Source organism: Drosophila sechellia, chromosome 3L (genome assembly GCF_004382195.2).
Source record: "Drosophila sechellia strain sech25 chromosome 3L, ASM438219v1, whole genome shotgun sequence".
In the NCBI taxonomy this organism is placed as follows: domain Eukaryota; kingdom Metazoa; phylum Arthropoda; class Insecta; order Diptera; family Drosophilidae; genus Drosophila; species Drosophila sechellia.
In genome coordinates, this window is record NC_045951.1 from 3,411,422 (window position 1) to 3,431,502 (window position 20,081).

Sequence of the window (20,081 nt, forward strand, 5' to 3'; positions counted from 1 at the left end):
TTGCCAAAAAAGTAGAATAGGCCGTGTGGGTGGGTAACCAAATGGGTGGTGGATGGGTGGGTCTTATCAGCGCATCTGGCGCAAGTTTCATATGCGGTGACCACTTCCTCAATTCCACTGATAAGCTCGTGGGTGGTGTACACTGTACACTGCAATGATTTGCCTACATTTTATTATAATTAAAAACTAAGAGAAATTTAAAACCCATTATTGTTTATTTTTGACTATTGAAAAGTGTACATTTCTAATAAAAATCGAATATAAATCCCTTTCGGGCCAGTGATTTTCTCGCTGTGCATGGGCTACTATCTCGATGGCCTAACAAAGTCATTGAACCAAATTGTAACATGTTTGTTGTCGTAACTCGTTTGCACTCGAGAAAAACAAAACAGGAAACTGTTGCCAACGTCGCGTTTCCTGTGGGCGCCCCAATGGCGTCGACGTCGCTGCCCTCGTTCGTATTTCATTCAAACCAAATAAATTATTGAAATTCTTTTTTTTTGTTATAGCTGTTCATGATGTTGTTGTTGTTGTTGTTGTGCTGGCCTGTTGCTATCGGTGCAAATAGCTACATAGCACATTTACACACCCCCTAGAAGGAGAAAGACGAGCGGGCGAGGGGATGTGGGCGGGGGTGGGAGCATTTGTCACCATTTCCTGTCGTTGATTACTCATACGCCCCGTTCCACGTCTTCCGTTGCGGCGTCTTCGCGTTTTCGCGCTCTCTTCGAAATTTTCATTAAATGTGTTAATTTATTTCCATTTCCACACAATTTTTTCTTTCAACATTGCTCTTCTGCGGTGCAAGTCGGCAATTTTCGTCTTTTATGAGAGCAACGAAATCATCCCAGTGGGGGATACTTATGATAGATATGGTATGTATATATTTATATGTATATATGCTGCAGAGGAATATGGCGAAAAATCAACAACCCGGCCCATACCAAACTCGCACCAAATGATGAGAGGAGCAATTGATGGGCCTGTTGATGCAAGTGGCAAAAAAGGAAACCGACTTCGACGGAGATAAATCGGTTTAGATTAAAATTTCTTTTGGGAGAATAATTTAAGTGCACCTATACTTGTTTTAACCTTTGCATAATGTTTATAAAAGCTTTTAAATTTAAAATAATCCTTATTACAGAAAGTTATGAACATCTAATTTTCAATAATTTAATAGATTTCTAGGCCTATCAAGTCAATTAATTTCCAACTTTAAGCACAATTTAGAACGACCAAAATAGTTTGTTTTATTTTCTGCTTTCGATGCCAAAGAAAGCGAATTCTTTATTGAGCATTAAGAAAAAATTCGATGACGACGCGGCCGTCTCGTGTCGCCGAAAAACCCCAAACATGTTGACTACGAAAACAACATTTTACATTCCTCTTTTTTTTCCCCAGTTCGATTTTGTATATTTTTTGTACAACTTTTTCTGGCTGGCAGATCGCTTGGCAGTGAGTGTGTGTGAGTGTATCGGCGTTTATCTAAAAATATGATTATATATTTCGTGCAGACCGGATGTCGTCTATTTTCGAAAAAAGCGCTGCTTGTATGAATGAACGAAAGCAACAAATCGAAAGCGAACAAAACGAGATTCAAAAAGCATTTGGCTTTTTGTAAAATGTTTGATGGAGAGCGGCGACCAGAAGAGGGACAAACACATAGATTTGGTGTTATCTTTATTCTTTTTTGGGCAGCGCAAACATTTTAGTGACACAATTCTCTGATTTCTTTGCAGCTTGTTTATGCTGTTGTCAGCAGGAAACACTAAATTAGTTGACCGTAGAGAGAATTACCCCACATATATACCGCATAATATATACATATGCACACATTTTATATGTGTCAAAGACGAAAATTCGCAACATCCGTCGCGCGGGGGACTCAAAATCAAATCTTTCAGGGCCTTTGAGTCTGCGCAGCTGCAACTTCAAGTGGCCTCGAAAAATACAAAATATAAAACGGTAGCCACATCAATTCTCCCAATCTCGGCTGCCGGTCTTGGATTCTCCTCAACCAAATCTTCAGTCCCTCGGGGCTGCCGATCTACGCTTTTCAAATGGATCGAGAAGTCTGGGGCCCCACGAACTTGCCTACGTCATGTTTTTCGAGGGAGAAAGAAAAACTTGTCGCTGATTCGAGTTTTGGCAGCAGCAAGTCCCCAGATTTGAGGAAGCATTTATATAGTCATCATCGCCGTGATCGCTATGAACATGATCACGATCCATCCGTCCACGGACCACCAGATAACCCCACTCATCTGGCTGCCCACAACTTTCGGAAGGTAGAGTTGGAGGAGGAGGAGCAGATGACAGCTGGAAAACAACCTGAGGAGATCTTGGTAGCTGAATAACTGGGGAGGAGGAATTGGAAGAGTAGGTGTGCGGCAACAGGGCTGCAGTGTAAGAAAGAAGTTTGAAATATATTTTGTATGGTTTCTATGTGGCTGAACAAATACAAACTGTGATGTTCAGAGATAGATTACTCAGGAAACTGTATTGAAAAATAAAAGATTTATATATTTACATATACATTACATTCTCTGGTTGCCCAACCCTAACGCTCTCCAACCTTTCCACCCAGCTAGCCAAAACTGCCAGTTTTGGACCTGAGCTCAGCTCGAGTCATGCAACGCCAAGCGACATGGCTTTCAACGGCAATAACAATGCCAACAACACCTACCAAATGAGCCAAGACAGACCCCTTTGAGCAGAAGTCTAGTCATGCTCATTAGCATCTCGAATCTCCATCTCCATCTGCGTCTCCATCTCCATTGCTGCAGTGCAGCAACGCCCACAATCAAGACTCGCGGCTCGTAGGAGGCCGAAAAGAAAATCTTTCACTGACAGGAAGTTGGTGGGCAAGCTCATCATCGCCGTCATCGTCATTGCCATCGAAATTCAAGTGAGTCCCAGGTGGGTGTCTGTGTGCTGTTGCCAAGGTGTTAAAGAGCGGCAGCAAGCTCCACTGATTAGAAATGATTAGCGGACAGAGTTCTTATTAATTTCGTAGTTTGCGCCACTCGAAAAGCGAAAATTATAGCCCATTGATTATTGTTTAATTTGTTTGGGTTAACGTCGTGTTATCGGACATCGGAAATACTTGATAGATACCCGCCAGCTGCTCGGCATATGGCCAATAATCAGGCGTGTCAATAAAGTGGGGCCAAGTATCCTAGCCAGGCCCATATGCATATTAGCCCGAGTGCAAAACAATCAATTATGCGTCCAGGTGAATGAAACTGAAGCGAATGAGTTTATGGAACCTCTCGATTGAACATTGATAAGAATCGAACAAAGAATATATAAAAATAACAAAAAGTGATAAGAAAGCCTAAGATGTAAGCCTAATTGAACTCTGTTCGGGAGGAAGTGAATGCGAGTTGTTGACTAGCCAGGTGAGCTATCAGCCGAAATCGTATCAAGTTCAATGCCTGAGTTAATAACTATTATTAGGTTCTTTCCCCGATTGTTGGCCTAGGAGTCTTCAAGGTTCTGGCGTCTCACAATGCGGCCATAAAATATTATTTCTTTGACGGTTTTCCCCTGGCCAAATAAAATAAGCTTCAAGTAGATTGCCCTGTTTGCCAACGAAAATAGAGTGCGCGGAAGTCAGCTATTTCACCATCTGCTTGAAGTTGTGTAAACAAATATTACACTTATTCCGATTTCTAAAGAGTATTTTTATGCAAAAGAATCGTTAGGGGACTTTGACAAGAGCGTTGTTATGAAAATAATGAGAAAACGTTATCGAGATATCTCTAACCTGACCTATACTACCAACAAACTTATTAAAACCTTTTATCTTTCAGACAAATTCCTGTAAAATGTATCTTGGAGTCTGATGATGCCCGGCACAAGATAATGAGCTATCTCAAACAGTTGCGATAACTGAAAACACAACTTTGGGAACTAGTCACATGGAAATCTTACTAGCCAAATTGTCATCACTTTTGGGCTGTTGGTTTATTGTTCCACTTAGTCGAAATATTTTTGCGTAGGTGATACGTCCGCTGTTTATAATATTCTCCTCTTTTTTATAATTTTTATGGCCTGCAGCCCGAAAACATTAAGCGATTAAACAAACGTCAATTAAGTATATTTATTTTGGGTGCGCGTGTAAATGGGTGAAAAAAGGGGAAGAAGCAGCTGAGAATAAGAACGTTTTTATGCCAGTTTTCCGTCGGTTTTTGTGCAAATTCAGCATTTCCGGCCAAGAAAAACTGAAATGTGACGAAGGCGACCAACTGACCGAGCGAAAGGGAAATAAAACCAACAGAAAACAGCAACGACGACGTCAATTTCCACAAGCCGCAAAAACAAAGGCAAAAAAATACAACAAAATATAAAAAAAAACCAAAGAAATACAGAGAGCGGCGAGTAATTTGCTAATTACGCTAATTTCTTTTGTTGTTGCTGGTCGGTCTGCTTTTATTGCAATTGCTATTTGTAATAGCAGCCATTGTTGCTGTTGCGCCGCCTGTTTATTTTCATAGTAAAATAAATATATAAGGCAATCGTACACAGGAAGAAAAAATACCGTATTTTACCAAACATTATCTATTTAAATTTTATAACTATTTATTCCTGTGAATTTAAAAATGTATCATACATTTATGGAAACGATTAATGCTATTTTGGCAATACAAAAGTATTTAAAATAAGACTAAAGTATTTTGTAGATTAAGATCATTAGAATATATATCTCTTTTTAACCAGTTATTTATATTCAATGTACACCTATTAGATGTGCCGTGTAGTTGCAGATACATGAAGACGGGGCAAAAAAAAAGCGCGTATCTAAGCGGATTTCACTATCTTATCGTTTGTACAAATGAGTGTGGTCGTGTATGTGCGAACGTATGTGAGTGTGTGTGTGTTTTATGGTCGTCGGAACCTAAAGCTACCCGCAGCACCACCCACCGCCCACCAACACCCCTCATCGGCAAATGGCCTAGGCAATAGTCAAGGCAACAACAGGAAATAAGCATTTTTATGAATGAAACGAAAGCGAGACACAGACAAACAAACAAATAAAGACGCGCACATAGATACACACTCATACATGGATATAGGCACTCAGTGTTTAGTGCAAAATGCTTAGCTTAAATACAGTAGGCGATGTAAAACCATAACCACTAGTAAGTTTAAGCATTCGGTTCAGATAGTAATCTCCTTGGATATGACATAATAAAGAGGTCTTAAAAACTTCACCTCGCTTTATAAGTAATATACTAAATTTATAAGACCCAATAGTCAATATCTTACGAAGTATAAATCACGTACTTTCGCCACTCCACCCAAACGATATTTACACCTTTTGTGGGGGAAGCACTGCTTTTGCTGTAGAAATTTGTGTTTGTAGGTTTCATTCACAAGTTGCGAGCGCTCAATGTGTTGTTGCTGCCACTATTTGTTATGGTCTGTTTGCTCTATTTTATACTAAAAGCTTTTATTGCGGCCGTATCCGATAGACTCCGACTCGGCATGGCAAAGTGCGCCCACATGTCTTCCAACTGTTCTATTACGAAATCTCCGACGCTGGCCGCTTATCATAATAAGATACGAATGTATCTAGTAGGTGCTGGCTTGGCCCATTCACAGCATTCGCATTTCATTCATAAAGAGAATTTCCGTTTTCCCGCGTTTCGGCACGTTCAGTTCAGTTCAGGAGCACACCTGCCTTATCTCCGGGGTTGCTGTGCCCATCCACTTCCTACTGTTCGGCATTTGCTGGCACTTCCCAATCGGATCCTGCACTCCCGATGCCCCCCGCTCGAGGATTCTCCTGACCCCTGACTCCGAGCAGCTGGCAGCCTCAGCACACTTATGCCATGAGTACTACTACTCTACGTTTGCTATCTCTTTTCTCCGCTTGGAAAGGCATTTCATTCATAAAGTTGTGGGCTTACACTTGCAGAAAAATCTTCACTTTGCTATACACATATTTAAATCTTCATAAACTCTATTTGTAATATTTATTGAATCTTTGTATGAATTAAAACTTTATTCAAACATATTTTAGTTTGACTAAAATTTTTCTCTTTTTCAAATTCACTTTAATTTAATACCAGTTATTTTTCTCAGTACAGCCAATTATTTGGTTCCTACGTGCGGAAGCATTCACTTCCGTTCTACTTCCGTTCTGCCTCGGCCAGCTGAAAAAACTGCAGCTGGCTGTCTTTGGACCGCCGACAATCCGCTTCCGCAGCTCTTTCGCCATCTACATACGTACTTACGGGCAACCACCCCAACTTCTTTTGTATTTAATTACTGGTTCCGGTTCTTAGCGCTGTTTCTATCGCTTCATCGCCGTCCTCCTTACCATCATTGTGTTTGTTCTTCGTGTGCCCCTTGTTGTTGCATTGTCCAAAGTGTTCTTTTGTCGCACACGTAGTAACCGTAGAAACCGATTTGAATTCTTAACAACCCCGAAATGGCGAAAGATGACGCAGTTCCAAAACCCAAGAGGAAGTGCCCGGAAATAATCACTGATTGTAATCTGAACAGTGAGATACACTTCACGGGTCCTCAAATGCGATGGGTAAGCAGATCTTAAGAGATTTTCGGGTATTAGTCAAGCTATAGTCAGGGTGTTAACTTATGTGTCACGCATAGATTACATTACATTACATTTCAAACTCTAGGAAAAGATAAGCAAATTTTCAGAACTGGCAAATTGAATTGAATAGGAATTGTTGTTACTGAATGGAAATCTTTTATCTGTAACTTTCATAAGAGCTCAACAAAAATGTTATACTATCATAAGGTTATTTTCCAATGAAATATCTATATATTTCCCCCATTACACAATTATCTTTCACAATGCCAAAGCTCATAAGACTCTTTCACTCAGCAAAGAATCATTCATTCACCGAAAAAGAACCGCGTAGATCAACTCGGTTCTTGTTGTGGCGACAACGGAAGTCGTAAGCCATGAAGGCTCAACAACTGAGGCAGTCGGCGAAATAAAAAATAATACTTAAATCTCGCACTTAAATGCCCCATCAGGTCCGAGAATAATCGAAAATGGGGAAAAGGGGGCTGTAGGGGCCGCAGGGGAGTGGAGACACCCTTACCTACTTAAACTTAACTCACAGCCCATAAATTAGGCAAGATCAACAGAAATCGGATGCAAGGAGGAGGAGGAGACGAGATCGGTGCGACGAGCAAGGCAAACTGCTACTATATAAATATACGTGTATATATAAATCGAAAAACTGCAAGAGCCCAGGGGCCATTTAATTAACAAAAACCAGCAGTAGCAGCGCACCGAATGAGCTTTCATTTCCGCTACAACCGCCAGGCACTTGGGGCATGAATGAAAATATTAAAAGATATCGATCGCCGGATCGTCGGTCTTCGATTCGATCTCACTTGCCACCATCACCATCACCATCACCATCACCATCACCACCACCACCACCACCACCACCGGGTGCAACCGAAAACTCTTTATGCCACCAGATTTCTGGTTTCTCTGCGGTTTGGGTAAAAGCGAAGGCAACAGCAGGCCGCAATATAATATCTATATACACACATGCAAGACGATCTGCAAGTGATCTGCCACAGTCTGTCTTCCCGGCTTTAAAGGCCGTCTTTAGGTGGCGAACAGATTGAAGGCAGTCACAGTGAAGATTCATACAAATGATACGAGTTTTGAAGTTTTTAGAAGCCCCGTAATATTATGCTGAATGAAGTGTCTGTAGAACTAGATTCTTCAAATTAGGAAGCTTAAGGATGTCAGTTCTTTTCAAATTAGAAAAGTTTCTCTTATGGAATTAGGACTGTAGTAGCCTTAGCTAGATACCCCCTGTATAAATTGCTCGTAGACACGTACACACTCACATCGCAACGTCCATATGTTAAGTGACTGACGGATTTGGATTTGGCGGTGGGTAACGCCTCCAACTTCCGTTTGCTGTTTTGGCTTTGGTTTTAAAGTGCAGGCAGGCATTCAGTCGCAAGAGGGAAAATAAATGTATTCCCCGGTAGATGTTGATGCAGATGATCGGCAATGGTGATGTTGACGGTGATGGTGTTGGTGATCCACTCGCTCCTCCATTCGGCGGTCGGATGATGGTGATGTCAGTGGGAGACGACGCGGATGAGAACGAGGATGGGGATGTGCGAGAGTGGGGCGTGTTTGGCTTAGATTGTGCCTTCGATAAAGTGAAACTCTTTGATGTACGAGCACGGGGGCTGATCAAGGCGGATCTGATGAGACCGGAGGATAAACAACGGCCGCGGACTTAAAAAGTATAAAAGAGCAGCGAAGATTGCCGGATCGCTGCTTAATTAGCCGCGGTGACCCTCAAGGCTAAGTTTCCAAAAGGTGGATGATCATGAACAACAATTGGCCTGATGATCGGTGAAAAGGGGAACTTTTAATTGAATTCTATGGGGAAGTTGATTTTTCAGAGAGGAAACAATACTGAGATCATCAGCATTTCCCTAAACACGATGGGTTTGTTTTCTGTGTTTACCTTAAAGCTGTGGAAATTTTCGATTAGCAATTAAGGTGTTTATTGTTCATTTTAAATATCAAGAGGACTCCCTGGGAAATTGAAATGATCTTTGCACTTTTGTATACCATAAGTAAAAACGTATACAATACTCACTTCTTTATAACTTAATCTAAAGAACGTACTTAATGTACTTCGTATATTTAATAACTTCCCCTAGAACGTGGTGGCTTCCAATCAACTTCCTTGCTTAACCCCAAATCCATTGAACCCTCTGACTGTCCATTGATCCCTTACCCTTATTAACCCCATTGAATTGTCGGCAGCCGTATCCCGTTACCGCATTTTGACACTTGCAGTCCCCAATTCTCAGGGGTTAAGGGTTGAAGCACCGGCGGCGGTCAGCCGACAATGGTCACCTGTTTAACCCCCTGGGCCAAAATGTAATGACAAGCCCCAGAACGGGAAGTGGAAGTGGTTTGGGCTCAGTCGTTACTTTCGTCGTGTGAGAACGGATGTTTTGGCCAGCTTGAAACAATTACGCGGTCCGAGAAACAAAGGCCAGAAACCAAGTGATCGGACTGGCCTGCTATTACAGATTTAATTATATAATTAATAAATGTAATCAACGGCCAGGCAAAGACAAGGGCCAAAGAAGCGACCATCTGGCAGAGAAACAGAGAAACAGTCGCCGGCACGCATGCGCAGCAGCATCGAAAGGAAGTTGTCGCTGGGAGAGAAGAGCAAAGGGGCTGCCGGAGGCCGGAGAACTGGAGAGATCCCCAACCCTTTCGCAGAAGAGCTCCCCCAGCTGCAAGTCAACGGAAATCGCAAAGGCAAAAAAGCAGGCAGGCAAAAGCGACAAAACAGCCACGACAGCGATGGCCCAGCATTCTTGGGCAGAAATGAAGTGCACATCTAAAGTAGAATTGGATCAGGTCGGGGGAATGGACATGGACATGTGGGTCTGGAGCAGGGGTTGTAGCAAACGATCACAAGTGTGTGCCCACGGCACATGAGCTCAGATTGTGGGGACTTGGTGGATGAGCTACAGAAGGTTAAGTAAGTATATTCAGTAAGTATATTCAGTAAGTATATTGTCTCGAGCTGAATATCCAATTAAAAGAAAAAACTAAAAAACCAACCAACAATACTAGATAAGTCACTTAGAAGCTCAATTTTATTATATCTTTTCTGTCTATTTACGGTTTCCAAAGCCGACTCTAATCTATTGGAACAAATCGTAGGGTATATTCCGCACAAAAATCAGTATTAAAGCTGGCAAAAAGCGAGAAGTGACCAATAAGAGCGAAGAAGACAGAGAAGGAACACGTTAAAAAGAATGACGATGAATGACGGGAAGCGCACAGCTTAGCAGCGCTCTCTTGGATAATTGAGGAAGTTATAATTGCCAATGAATGCCTCCTGCTCCTGCTCCCCCATCTACTCCAGCTCCAGCTCCAGCTCCTTCTCCTGATATGAAGTCAAGAGCGGTGCGGGGAGCAGAGGACATAAACCCTTTTGGCACAAGATCGCAGAAGCGACAAAAAGCGACAGAAGTGGAAAGGAAACAGTTGTTGTCTTTGGTCTTTGGCAACGGGAAACAGGACATGTCTGCGCATAAATTGAAATGAGTGTCGTCGTCGTTGCTGCTTCTTTTTAAGCCAGTTTGTATCATTATCAACGGAAGGACAATAATTGAGGGCCCGACCGTCCGGCGGTTATTATGTTGGAATTCAGCAAAGCGTTTTGCGACGCAATTCATTCGGGCGATGAGCTAATAACTATTCGCCCAGCTCCCCAACACAATTGCATCACGCACATCCAGAGAGAATATAATGAAAATATAACCGCACCACCTGTGTCAACAATGAAAAGCTGCCCCGCCAGAGGTAGCAAATCAAACAAACAACTCATCGGGTCTCCTTATTATTATTATATACTTGTTACTTGACACGATTCCCAAGACAACACACCACATTTCCAGAGACAAGGACTTTCATTGTGCCTCCATTGTGCGCATAGAAGAAGAACCCAAGATATCCAGATACCCAGATACCCAGGTCCCCAACAATCGCGATCTACACCGCCGATCTGCAGCACTCCTAAATAAATGCGTGCCTATTGAATGGAACCTTTTGTGGAGCGAAGCTCGCAGAATAGTTAAATATTTGCCAGCGAATAGATTGTGAACACAGCACATAAAAAAATAGATTAAAAATTTGATAAACTATTAGTAATAAAGATATAGAAAGTTAGACTTTTTAAACCTGCTGATGAATCTTAGAATAATAAGACTTAAAATCTTCAACTTGTACCGATGTTTGAAAATTGGATATATATATATGTATATATATATGTTCTTATAGAGAATAAGCTTAAGATTTTTCTCAGTGCACTTACCTCCTTGCTGGGCACGCAAATTGGAGTGCCCACTTTGACAATGCCGTTCTCGACCATCACGCCCATCACGATCGGATCTCGGCTGTTGAATACGAACTGTGGCAGTATCTGTGGGATGGAATCGAAGAGATAGGAGTCAGAGAACGGGAAATTAGATCAATGACTGTTAGATAGACGCTTTTTTGTGTGGGGCATAAATATAACTAATAGGCGGCTCAATCGGGCTAGATCGATAACGATGGGTCCCGCTTCTAACTACTTTTTAAATAATGCCCGATAGTTATGGTGGCTTAGGCGATGTAAGCAACGGATTTTGCAAGATAACATAACTATGTGTCTGCTATGATATTGGATACTCTGTAAACTCTGCTCTTTATGGATATCTACATGATTTTTAATTTCACATGGCTAAAGAGCACATAAAACTTAACTCTTACAATATATTTAGGTTGGAAAATACAGCTTTTTAATATGAAATAATGTTTTGTAGTGCATTTACCTATCGTTGTGACCCATTAACAAAGACCCTCGACCAAAAACAACACTGACTGCACCAAGAACAACTTAATTTCCGCTGCGTCAACTGTTGAAGAAGGCCTCAAATGGGATGCCGCCTGCAGCAGAAGTTGCGGATGGGGCCCAATCTGAATCAGACGGCATAGAAAATGGATTGTACGTTGCCGGGGATACAAAAAAAAGAAAAGTGGCCCAGAGAACACGTTTCTCCAGCTCCGCATGCACATACCTATGCCCCCACCTACCAGCCAACTCCTTAAGACAGAAGGCGAGTTAATAACTCAAACTAAACAACGTCATTGTTATTACAAGACCTGCGACTGGGACTTACACTCCAGAGAATCGTTATGTTCCAGCTGGCAGTGTGCACTCGAAAAAATGATTCTAAGTATATTATTATTATATATTATGTTAGATTCCATAACATTAAGGGATTCAGCAAACAGAAATGCACAAATATATATGAAAAAACAGGCTCAAAATTATACAAAATAGTTGTAGTGCTTAAAGTGCAACCTTTCGAGTGTAAGAGATCGAACCAATGCTAGCCAACAGCTGTGCGATGTGTGTCCAATTACCAGCACAGTGGGAGCCCAGTGGCTAGAAGTGGTCTAGAGTGGACCAGAGTGGACCAAAGTGGCCCCGAGTGGAGTGTGGCGTGTTGAGTCGCCACATTGCATACGACCAAAATCTAATGATTGCCTATAAATCAAATTCGCTGTTTAAACATTATTTGAGCAGGAAGTGTGGACGTGATGCAGGCGTCTGTTGGGATCTAAGGCTTTAATCGCTCGTTGAGTGCTTGTCTTGGTCCGGCTCATGGAGTATATCGCACAGAACCCGGCCCCCAGGAGTTCAAGCCTGTTCCATTCTTGTTGGCCAGCATCATTAGGCCAGCGTCAAGACGAGACAAGCCACAGCTGGAGATCCATTCTGGGTCTCACTTGAAATCGGAGTTGCAGTTGGAGTTGCAGTCTCGGTCTCATTCTCATTTTCAGTTCGCGGCAGATTGCATTTTACACCTGTAGCTTTCGGGGGTAATTGCAGTTAGGCTGTAGGTGCAGCGGGAGGAGGGCGGTAAATGGAACACGAACATGGGCGCATTAAAATAATGCCCATAATGACACCGAGTCTTTTGGGGTTCCGTCTTTAATTTGTTCACCCGATACGTACACTTGGAAATGAGAACGAAGTGTGAAACTTATATTCACTTTGTATATTCCAACTTAAAGATATAGTAAGATCTTTACCTAAACCTAAATAAAATAGACCTACATTCAGCCCTGTATATTCATTCTCTTGGGGAATATTTGCTTGTTTCAGGTATTAAAACTAATTGATTCATAACTATTATCCTGAATAATGTTAGTGAAATTGGAAGAGCCTTCTTACCCTTAACTTGCAGGGAAAGACGGCTACGGATCGGAACTCCTCGCGCTTCTTCTGCTTGAGCTCCTCGCGATAGGCGGTGAACTTGTCGAAGAGATGGTAGATAATGTCCGCTTGGAATATTTTCACGCCCAGGGAATCGGCCATTTCCTGTGCCTCCCGCTCGATCTTAACGTCGAATGCCAGAATTGTTGCATACCTAAGGGGGACGGGCGTTGGAGATAAGTAGAGAAGATGAGTGAGATTCGTCGGCGGTAATTTAAAACAATTAAAAGTATATGCAATCGCAGAGACGCAGGGCAGGCAACCAACGAGCATAATAATAATAATAATAATAACAATAACCATAATGACACTGTCGAATCGTCGCTGGTCTTCCTGTCTGGAGAAGAGTTGGCCTAATGATCGGACCGGATCGGGCCACATGGCGATCCGAGCACCAGGAAGCGTTAATAATTGAAATCACAAACAACCTCGGCGGATGGAATCCAACTGACGGTCGGTCGGACAGCTCAAGATGTTGTTTGTTTAGCTTGGTTAACTTTTGCCGTGTGGGGCTTTCAATGACAGGAAATGGTTGGCATTTCGAGAATCGAAACTCTCCGTCGACAGGAAAAGGTCCCAAAGCCAAAGTGCTGGAGTCGGCTAATGAGGGGCACTTTTTGGGATCTCTCGATCTTCTCGAGCATATAAAAATGGAAATGGGTTGGGGATTAAATTTGTTTGGGTAGAGGCGAAAACAGTTTAGGATAGAGTCCACGACTAATCGATCTATGAATTATGATCAATTTGGGCAGCGAGGGAAGCTAATATCAAGAAGATTAATAAAAGGAAAGGAGAGAAACCCTTTTAAATTGTGATATATGGGTTATATTTTGGGATTTTTGGAGTTTAAGGGAAGAGAATGATCAAATTTAAATATACCTATCAGAGGATTGAAATTTATAGCTATATATTTGTGAAAAAAACAATTAAGATCCGCACAGAAACATCACATTCGAGGCAAGCTTTTACGAGGATCGAATGGGAGCGGGATTCCCTGAAGGGGTAATAAATAGACAACCATTGTTGGAGCAGATCACTTTCGAGTGAACGAGCCAATTTTATGCATTAAAGATCACATAAAAACAGTTAAGCATTTTATGGAACTCGTAAAGACGACAGCACCAGAGTGGTGTTATATGTTGGAGCATATAAATATAGTAGAACCCATCGAAGGCACTTCATCGGCGGACAGACAGACGACTTTTATGGCCGCTGCTCGCAGCGTAAAATGCAAAATTTTATGGTTCGAAAATTCCACACGCGTAAAAATCATAAATAAATGAAGAGCAGCCACACATAGTAAAAGATATAGAAAGATATAGAAAAAAAGATACATAGGGCCACAAACGGGCATAACTCAAAGTGAACGCACGCATGCGCAGAAAGGCCGGAAACGGAAATGCGCCGTCTTGGGCGTAGATACAAGATACCAGATACAATGGTAGCTACATTTCTATTTGCTCCATTCGAGTTTAAAATTTTTTTTTTTCGTTTTTCTGCACATGTGACAGCGTAATTTGAGTGGGCCTTAAATGTATCTGCGTCTCGCATTCGCAGCTTTTATTGTTGCCAAGCAGAGCACGAAAATTGTTTGCAATTGGAAACCGGCATAGTGGAGCAAAGGAGACAGGAATGAACAAGAAAAAGATATAGATACAGATATAGACTGGGCTATTTGGAAGCACTTAACGCCGCTAATGAGACAAAGCTGCCGGCCCAAAGGCTTCGCTCTCTATAATAAATCATGGTCATCCCGCTTAGCTTTATCCCCCCGGTAAAGTGCATTTTGTGATTGCCGCTAAATGAATCACTTAACCCGACCATCGGCTCCTTCGTCGGCTAATATCAGACACAATCTTCAAAGATCCGACCATATTGCGTTGTTGTTTATCAAGTGGCGGGTGGAAGTGGAAGGGGCGGGGCGAGGCGGTGCGGAGAATTGTGTTAATGAAGTTAAGCGGCAATAAAATTGCATTGTTCGTTGTCATATATCAAAAAGTCGTTTATTCTCGCTGTCTCGCGGACCTCGTGCTGTCTTAAGTGTTCGGATATAAACCGGCAATGGCCTACAATGTAGTCGAAAAGTGGTCAGATACCACATATAATGAAATGAAATGGTCAGTGGAAGGTGTTATACGTAAGTTGGACACGTTCTCGAGAGGAAGTACTTGAGCTAGGAACCGAAAAGATGGTGGTTAAAGCAAAAACAAGTTCAAAAGCATATAAATTAAGGAAAAATGTTTAAAATATATATTTTATATCACATATCTAAAAAAAATTCCCAACTATGATTGTTCTATTCTGCGAATTCGCTAAAACAGGAAGTGTATTTCATAGAAATAAGATACTGCCGTATAATGTTCATAAAACTACCCAAGTCATTGCCATTGTTTCAGGGAATTATACTCATTCATAGAGAACTTTGACTGGATCAATTACCCAACTGACGACGTTATTTCTGTTTGCGAAATCCTCAATGGGGGAGTTCAATAAACCCCCGCGAAAGTGAATTTGATAGTGGAAAATGTCGCATTCAGCAAATTCTTAAGAACTCTGATATTGTGCAATTTCGTATGAAACATCCATGGGCAGCAAACAAAACGCGGGGAAAGTGAACATAGTAACGATAACTTTGGGTTTACTTACTGCGCCTCGTGTTCCAACATTGTGGAGGCCTTCATCACATCGCGTTTCACCACGGGTCCAATTCGGATAGCAGAGTACTAGAAAAATAAATAAAAGGGTTGCAAATTGCCATAAATGGGGTAAATACAGAAACTTTTATGATAAAGCTTACGAATATAAGGAAATGTTTATTCGTTGTTGTGATATTACTTTTTTTCAAAGTAAAACATTAATACGAATATAATATAAATATAAAAATACATTTATTTTAAATTGTTCTATTAAAGAGCATTATTTATCATGATAGTTTGCCCACCATGTGTGTCGAAAAAGTTCAATTTTTATGTGCTCCCCCCAAAATGCCCAAAAGCATTTGACCCAAAGAAAACTTTGACTATTTTTAGTCGCATTGACATAGGAAAAATAAACGAAATAGAAAAATCGAAAAGAGGCACAAAATCTAAACTAAACAAGCAGTCCACCCGTCGGTCCATCCGCCAAAGTGAAACATTTCTCAGAAGTCCAAGTGGCCAGGAGACATTGGCAAGAGATGGGGAAAACTCTGGCGATGGGTTCATTCACATCGAAGATGTTCAATTTTTACTTTATTTATTTTTTTTGTTCGTCGCCAGCAGATGATTACAAATGATCATTGATAAAAATAACAGCAGCAGCGGCGCGAGCGTCTGACATGAATGAATGGATGGCTGGTTGGTTAGCTGGTTTGAATGGTTTGAATGGCCTGGGTGGAGTGAGTGGAATGAGTGAAATGGGTGGGTTGCTCTGCAAGTGAGTGGGGCAATGGAATTTGCTGTCGATAGCGCCTTAATTGCTCCACCGGATATGCACGATATATGATAAGACCGAAATAATGAGAGGCTCGCGATTGAACCCATTAACAACTGGCAGTACAACCCGTTTTACTCTCTCTTTTACAGCTGTCTGATAAATTGAAATGTCGGCTTATCGGCCAGATTAATCGGATTAATTTAAATGCCAGCTTATCGCAGGCATAAATTAGGCGTTAATACATGACTTAAACTAAAAGTCCTAAAAAGCTTTCTGATAATGTGAGACTGTTTGCTAGGTATGGTCAGTACACATTTATCGCAAATAAAAAGTAATTCAGTTGAAGAAATATTTTGACTTATTTTGATAATTTTCAAAACTGCCAACGTATTTAAGGTATATAAACTCGATCCACTGACGTCATGTAGCAGTGCTCGCTTTCTGCTCGAGTGTTTCGATTGTAAATTGAATTCAATTACAGCTTAACCCATTCACGAGCACTTCATTCATTACTGCGAAACGCCTCAGCTGCTGACGCTGTTATAAAAGAAATTGTGTGTAACTAACGGAAAGCAAATGGGGAAAATGCGGAAAAAAGTGAGGAAAAGCGAGAGAGCAAAAGAGTTTTGCAATCAGCAAAACAATGAATGAAATCGGAAGTTTATTGTTGTATGCAATTGTGGTACAGTGGCAGCAAAAGCGACCGAGAAAACTCATTGTAATTGACCTGGCGAGAAAAGAGAGCAGTCGTCGATTCGATTGCATGTAAAGCGGAAAACGGGTGCAAACGGAAGTGATAGCCGAATGCCCCCATTTGTGCACTCAAAAAACCGTTTTCTAAATCTTAGAAACCAAAGGAACTTATACTGAGTGTATAAAAAAATACTGAAGCAATAGATTAAAATTCAGTTAAATATGTTTTGATAAGATACACGTATCAATGTAACCATGATATGATATTTAACAGAATATAACAAGTGTAAATTTAGTTGCAGTTCACTTTTCAGTGCGTTACTATGGCATGGGTGTGTTGGCTAAGGGTTTCTACCACGTGGCAGCCGGCAGTCGACTTCCAGCTGAATATCATTTCGCACAAACAATCAGAACGTGCGACTGACTGACGCAGCCAAATCCACAATTTCCCAATCCCATTTCCACAATTGGCATCGGCAAAAAGGCCAAAAGAGCCAGCAGAGCCAGAAATCGGAGACGAGAAAAGTCGTTTGCCAGTGCTCTTGCTCGGAATTTGTGGGCGGGAAGTGCGTAAGTGGCGAATGAAAACGCACACCGACTGCCTGCTAATTAGCAGGGGAGCCCGGCTAACGTGGAAGCCAAAGGTAGAACGCCACGCCCACGCCCACCGCCCCCTTGACTGCTGACGTCAAGTGGCAACGCCACTCAATGTTATCGATGACACGGGCGGGAAGCCAAGGCAGGTGAGCACACTGAGCGAAAAGTACCAGCATCGAAAATTTAAAGAAGAAAAGCCTTTATAAAAGTGATTAGTAATATATTTTCAGATTCTTAGAAGGCATGACCCAAATTAGTGGCATATTAAGACCTCATATCACAGTACTTGATGGATAAGTGCACCTTTTTTTTGGACAGTGCATAAATCGATTGTTCAGTGCCTTTTTTAAACGCTGCCAATAATGCCAATTTTGATGAAAAAACAACTAAATTAATAGCATCGGCTAATCGGCTAAACTGACTGACGGACAGCCTAAACAGCTGATTAATGTCGAGGGAAACCTTCGTTAGGGAATTGGAAAATTACGTCGAATTCAAGAAAATGCCGCACGTTGCTCGAGAACTTCCGTTTTGCTTTGGGGCTCTTCAGTGCAAACACATATATATTATTTTCAACTTCTTTTCCGTCCAAAAATACGGCTGCTACGTGTTTATGAATGAAAATTAAGCAATAAGCTCTGGAAAGTATCTGTGAGATATTCGGTGTAACTGTGGGCGAGTGATAGTGTATCTGTGTGTGTGTGGGGCAGGAAGAATTGCTTCCGTTGTTGTTTCTGTTTTCGTCTTTTCATTTATACATTCATTCATTTACTCATTCACTTGGGTTCACTCATTCATTGTTTTTTTTTTATTCGCTTCTTCCTTCCTTCTTTTTGATACCCTTGCTGAGGGTTTTAGCACATAAGTCTGAAGAATTCTACAATCTTAGCAATGTTCTATTATTCTAAATTTATATCCCAAACTCATATTTCTTACTAAGACCACATACTTTTATAACTAAATGAATGTAGCAGTTTAATCAAAATTAGAAGTAAATTCTTCTTCCCTCTAGTTTCAACACCAAGGGTATGAAAACTTCGACTATCTTCTCGCGTTTTAGCTCTCGTTGTTTTCTTGATGGGGCACATGGCTTTTGTTGTTTTTGGCAACTGCGTCGCATTAATGAAAACATTGGCATTGTCTGCTTCTTACCTCACTTCCTTCCTGCCAAGAGGCGTAATGCCCAAGCTAGTACTACGAAACACGCTAAGCATGGGAAAGAGAACCACGACCGCAGCGAAATCAAATTCATTCATGAAATTCAGCGAAGAGCGTCAAAAAAACACGAGAATACAGGGGCGGAACAGAGGGTTAAGCACCCAACAATGGACTTTTCTGGGTCCGGTCTTTTCTTTGGGGTCGCATTCAAACAACCCCTTCCAACCCTACTCCTCCTCATCCTCCTCCATCGAACCATTCATGAATGGACCCCCGAGAAGACGTCACGCCACCCGATCTAGCCAGTTTCTGTGCCGTCAATATTTCCAAAGATATTTGCGTGGTATTTCTGTTTTTCCCTCATTAATTGCGTCGTTTTTCCGCCGTTCTGAAGTGCAAACTAATTGGCAACACAGAAAAGTAGTTTTTATCAAATAATTAACTTACAAAAAAAAAGTATTAGTTGAACTATTTCAATGGAACTTTAGTTGAGTATGCTGATCCCTTGAAAATTACACGATTATGATAGAAAGTATTAAGAATTTATGAGATTAAATAACAATTAAAAGAAAGTATACTAACTGATACCTTAACGATATTTGAAACCATGCCTTATAGAGGAGATACATAATCATATGTTGATCTTTCGATAAAAAGAAAAACCGGTGAATATGGCTAATTATTTCCACACCTCCTGCCACATGCAACTTGGCTGTCCACCCAGACGAGTATGAATGAGTATGCTGGCCAAAGTGGCTAATTATCTTAACTGCCGCTACTGCAGCTTCTGCCGCGAGTGGGCGAAACCGCAATCATTGGCAGTGGATGTGGATTTTGGAATAGTTTTGCATTTGGCATTTAGCATTTCGCATGCAAACGTGCAAATGCGCTGCCAAATGGCGGCCCCAAACGGACGACAAGTCGCCGAGCATGACGAGCTTGTATTTGCGAAACTTTCTGTTGTTTACTTTTAATTAAAATGCATGTGGGAATCAAATTACGTCGGTCATACACATTTGCGGCCGACTGCGCGGCATATGTGCCCACCTGGCCCACCTACCAAATCCGAATCCGTATCCAAAACCAAATCCACAGCCAGCAACAACAACGTGCACACACAATTATGGCAAAGGCGACCGCAGCACAATGAATGCATACGAATAGTTGATGGCTACATAATTACATTTTTGCCCAAATGCAGCAACAGCATCTGGCGTGGTTTTTGGATCCCACTGGATACCCATACCCACATATATATATGGAGTGAAAGGGATTGGGGTAGGTCGACAGGTTGAAGAAATATATGATGCTCAAGAATTCGAGTTACATAAATAGATACAGATAGATAGATAGATAAATAGATAGATATAGATATACAGCGAGGGGACACGCATAAGCTCC

General features: G+C 41.5%; 1 protein-coding gene and 1 pseudogene across 1 annotated transcript in view; one reads left to right on the top strand and one right to left on the bottom strand.

Annotated features, from left to right (window-relative positions):
• The window catches only part of LOC6610637 (eukaryotic translation initiation factor 5B), a 32,289-nt gene that overhangs the window by 3,908 nt on the left and 8,300 nt on the right, over positions 1-20,081 (bottom strand). Inside the window, exons 5-7 of the mRNA XM_032717933.1 lie at positions 15,465-15,541; positions 12,777-12,972; positions 10,869-10,976 (exon numbers count right to left, since the gene is read on the bottom strand). Coding sequence (XP_032573824.1) covers positions 10,869-10,976; positions 12,777-12,972; positions 15,465-15,541 — 381 coding nt within the window. The remainder of the gene's footprint in view (positions 1-10,868; positions 10,977-12,776; positions 12,973-15,464; positions 15,542-20,081) is intronic.
• On the top strand, positions 1,980-2,829 carry LOC116800973 (annotated as a pseudogene).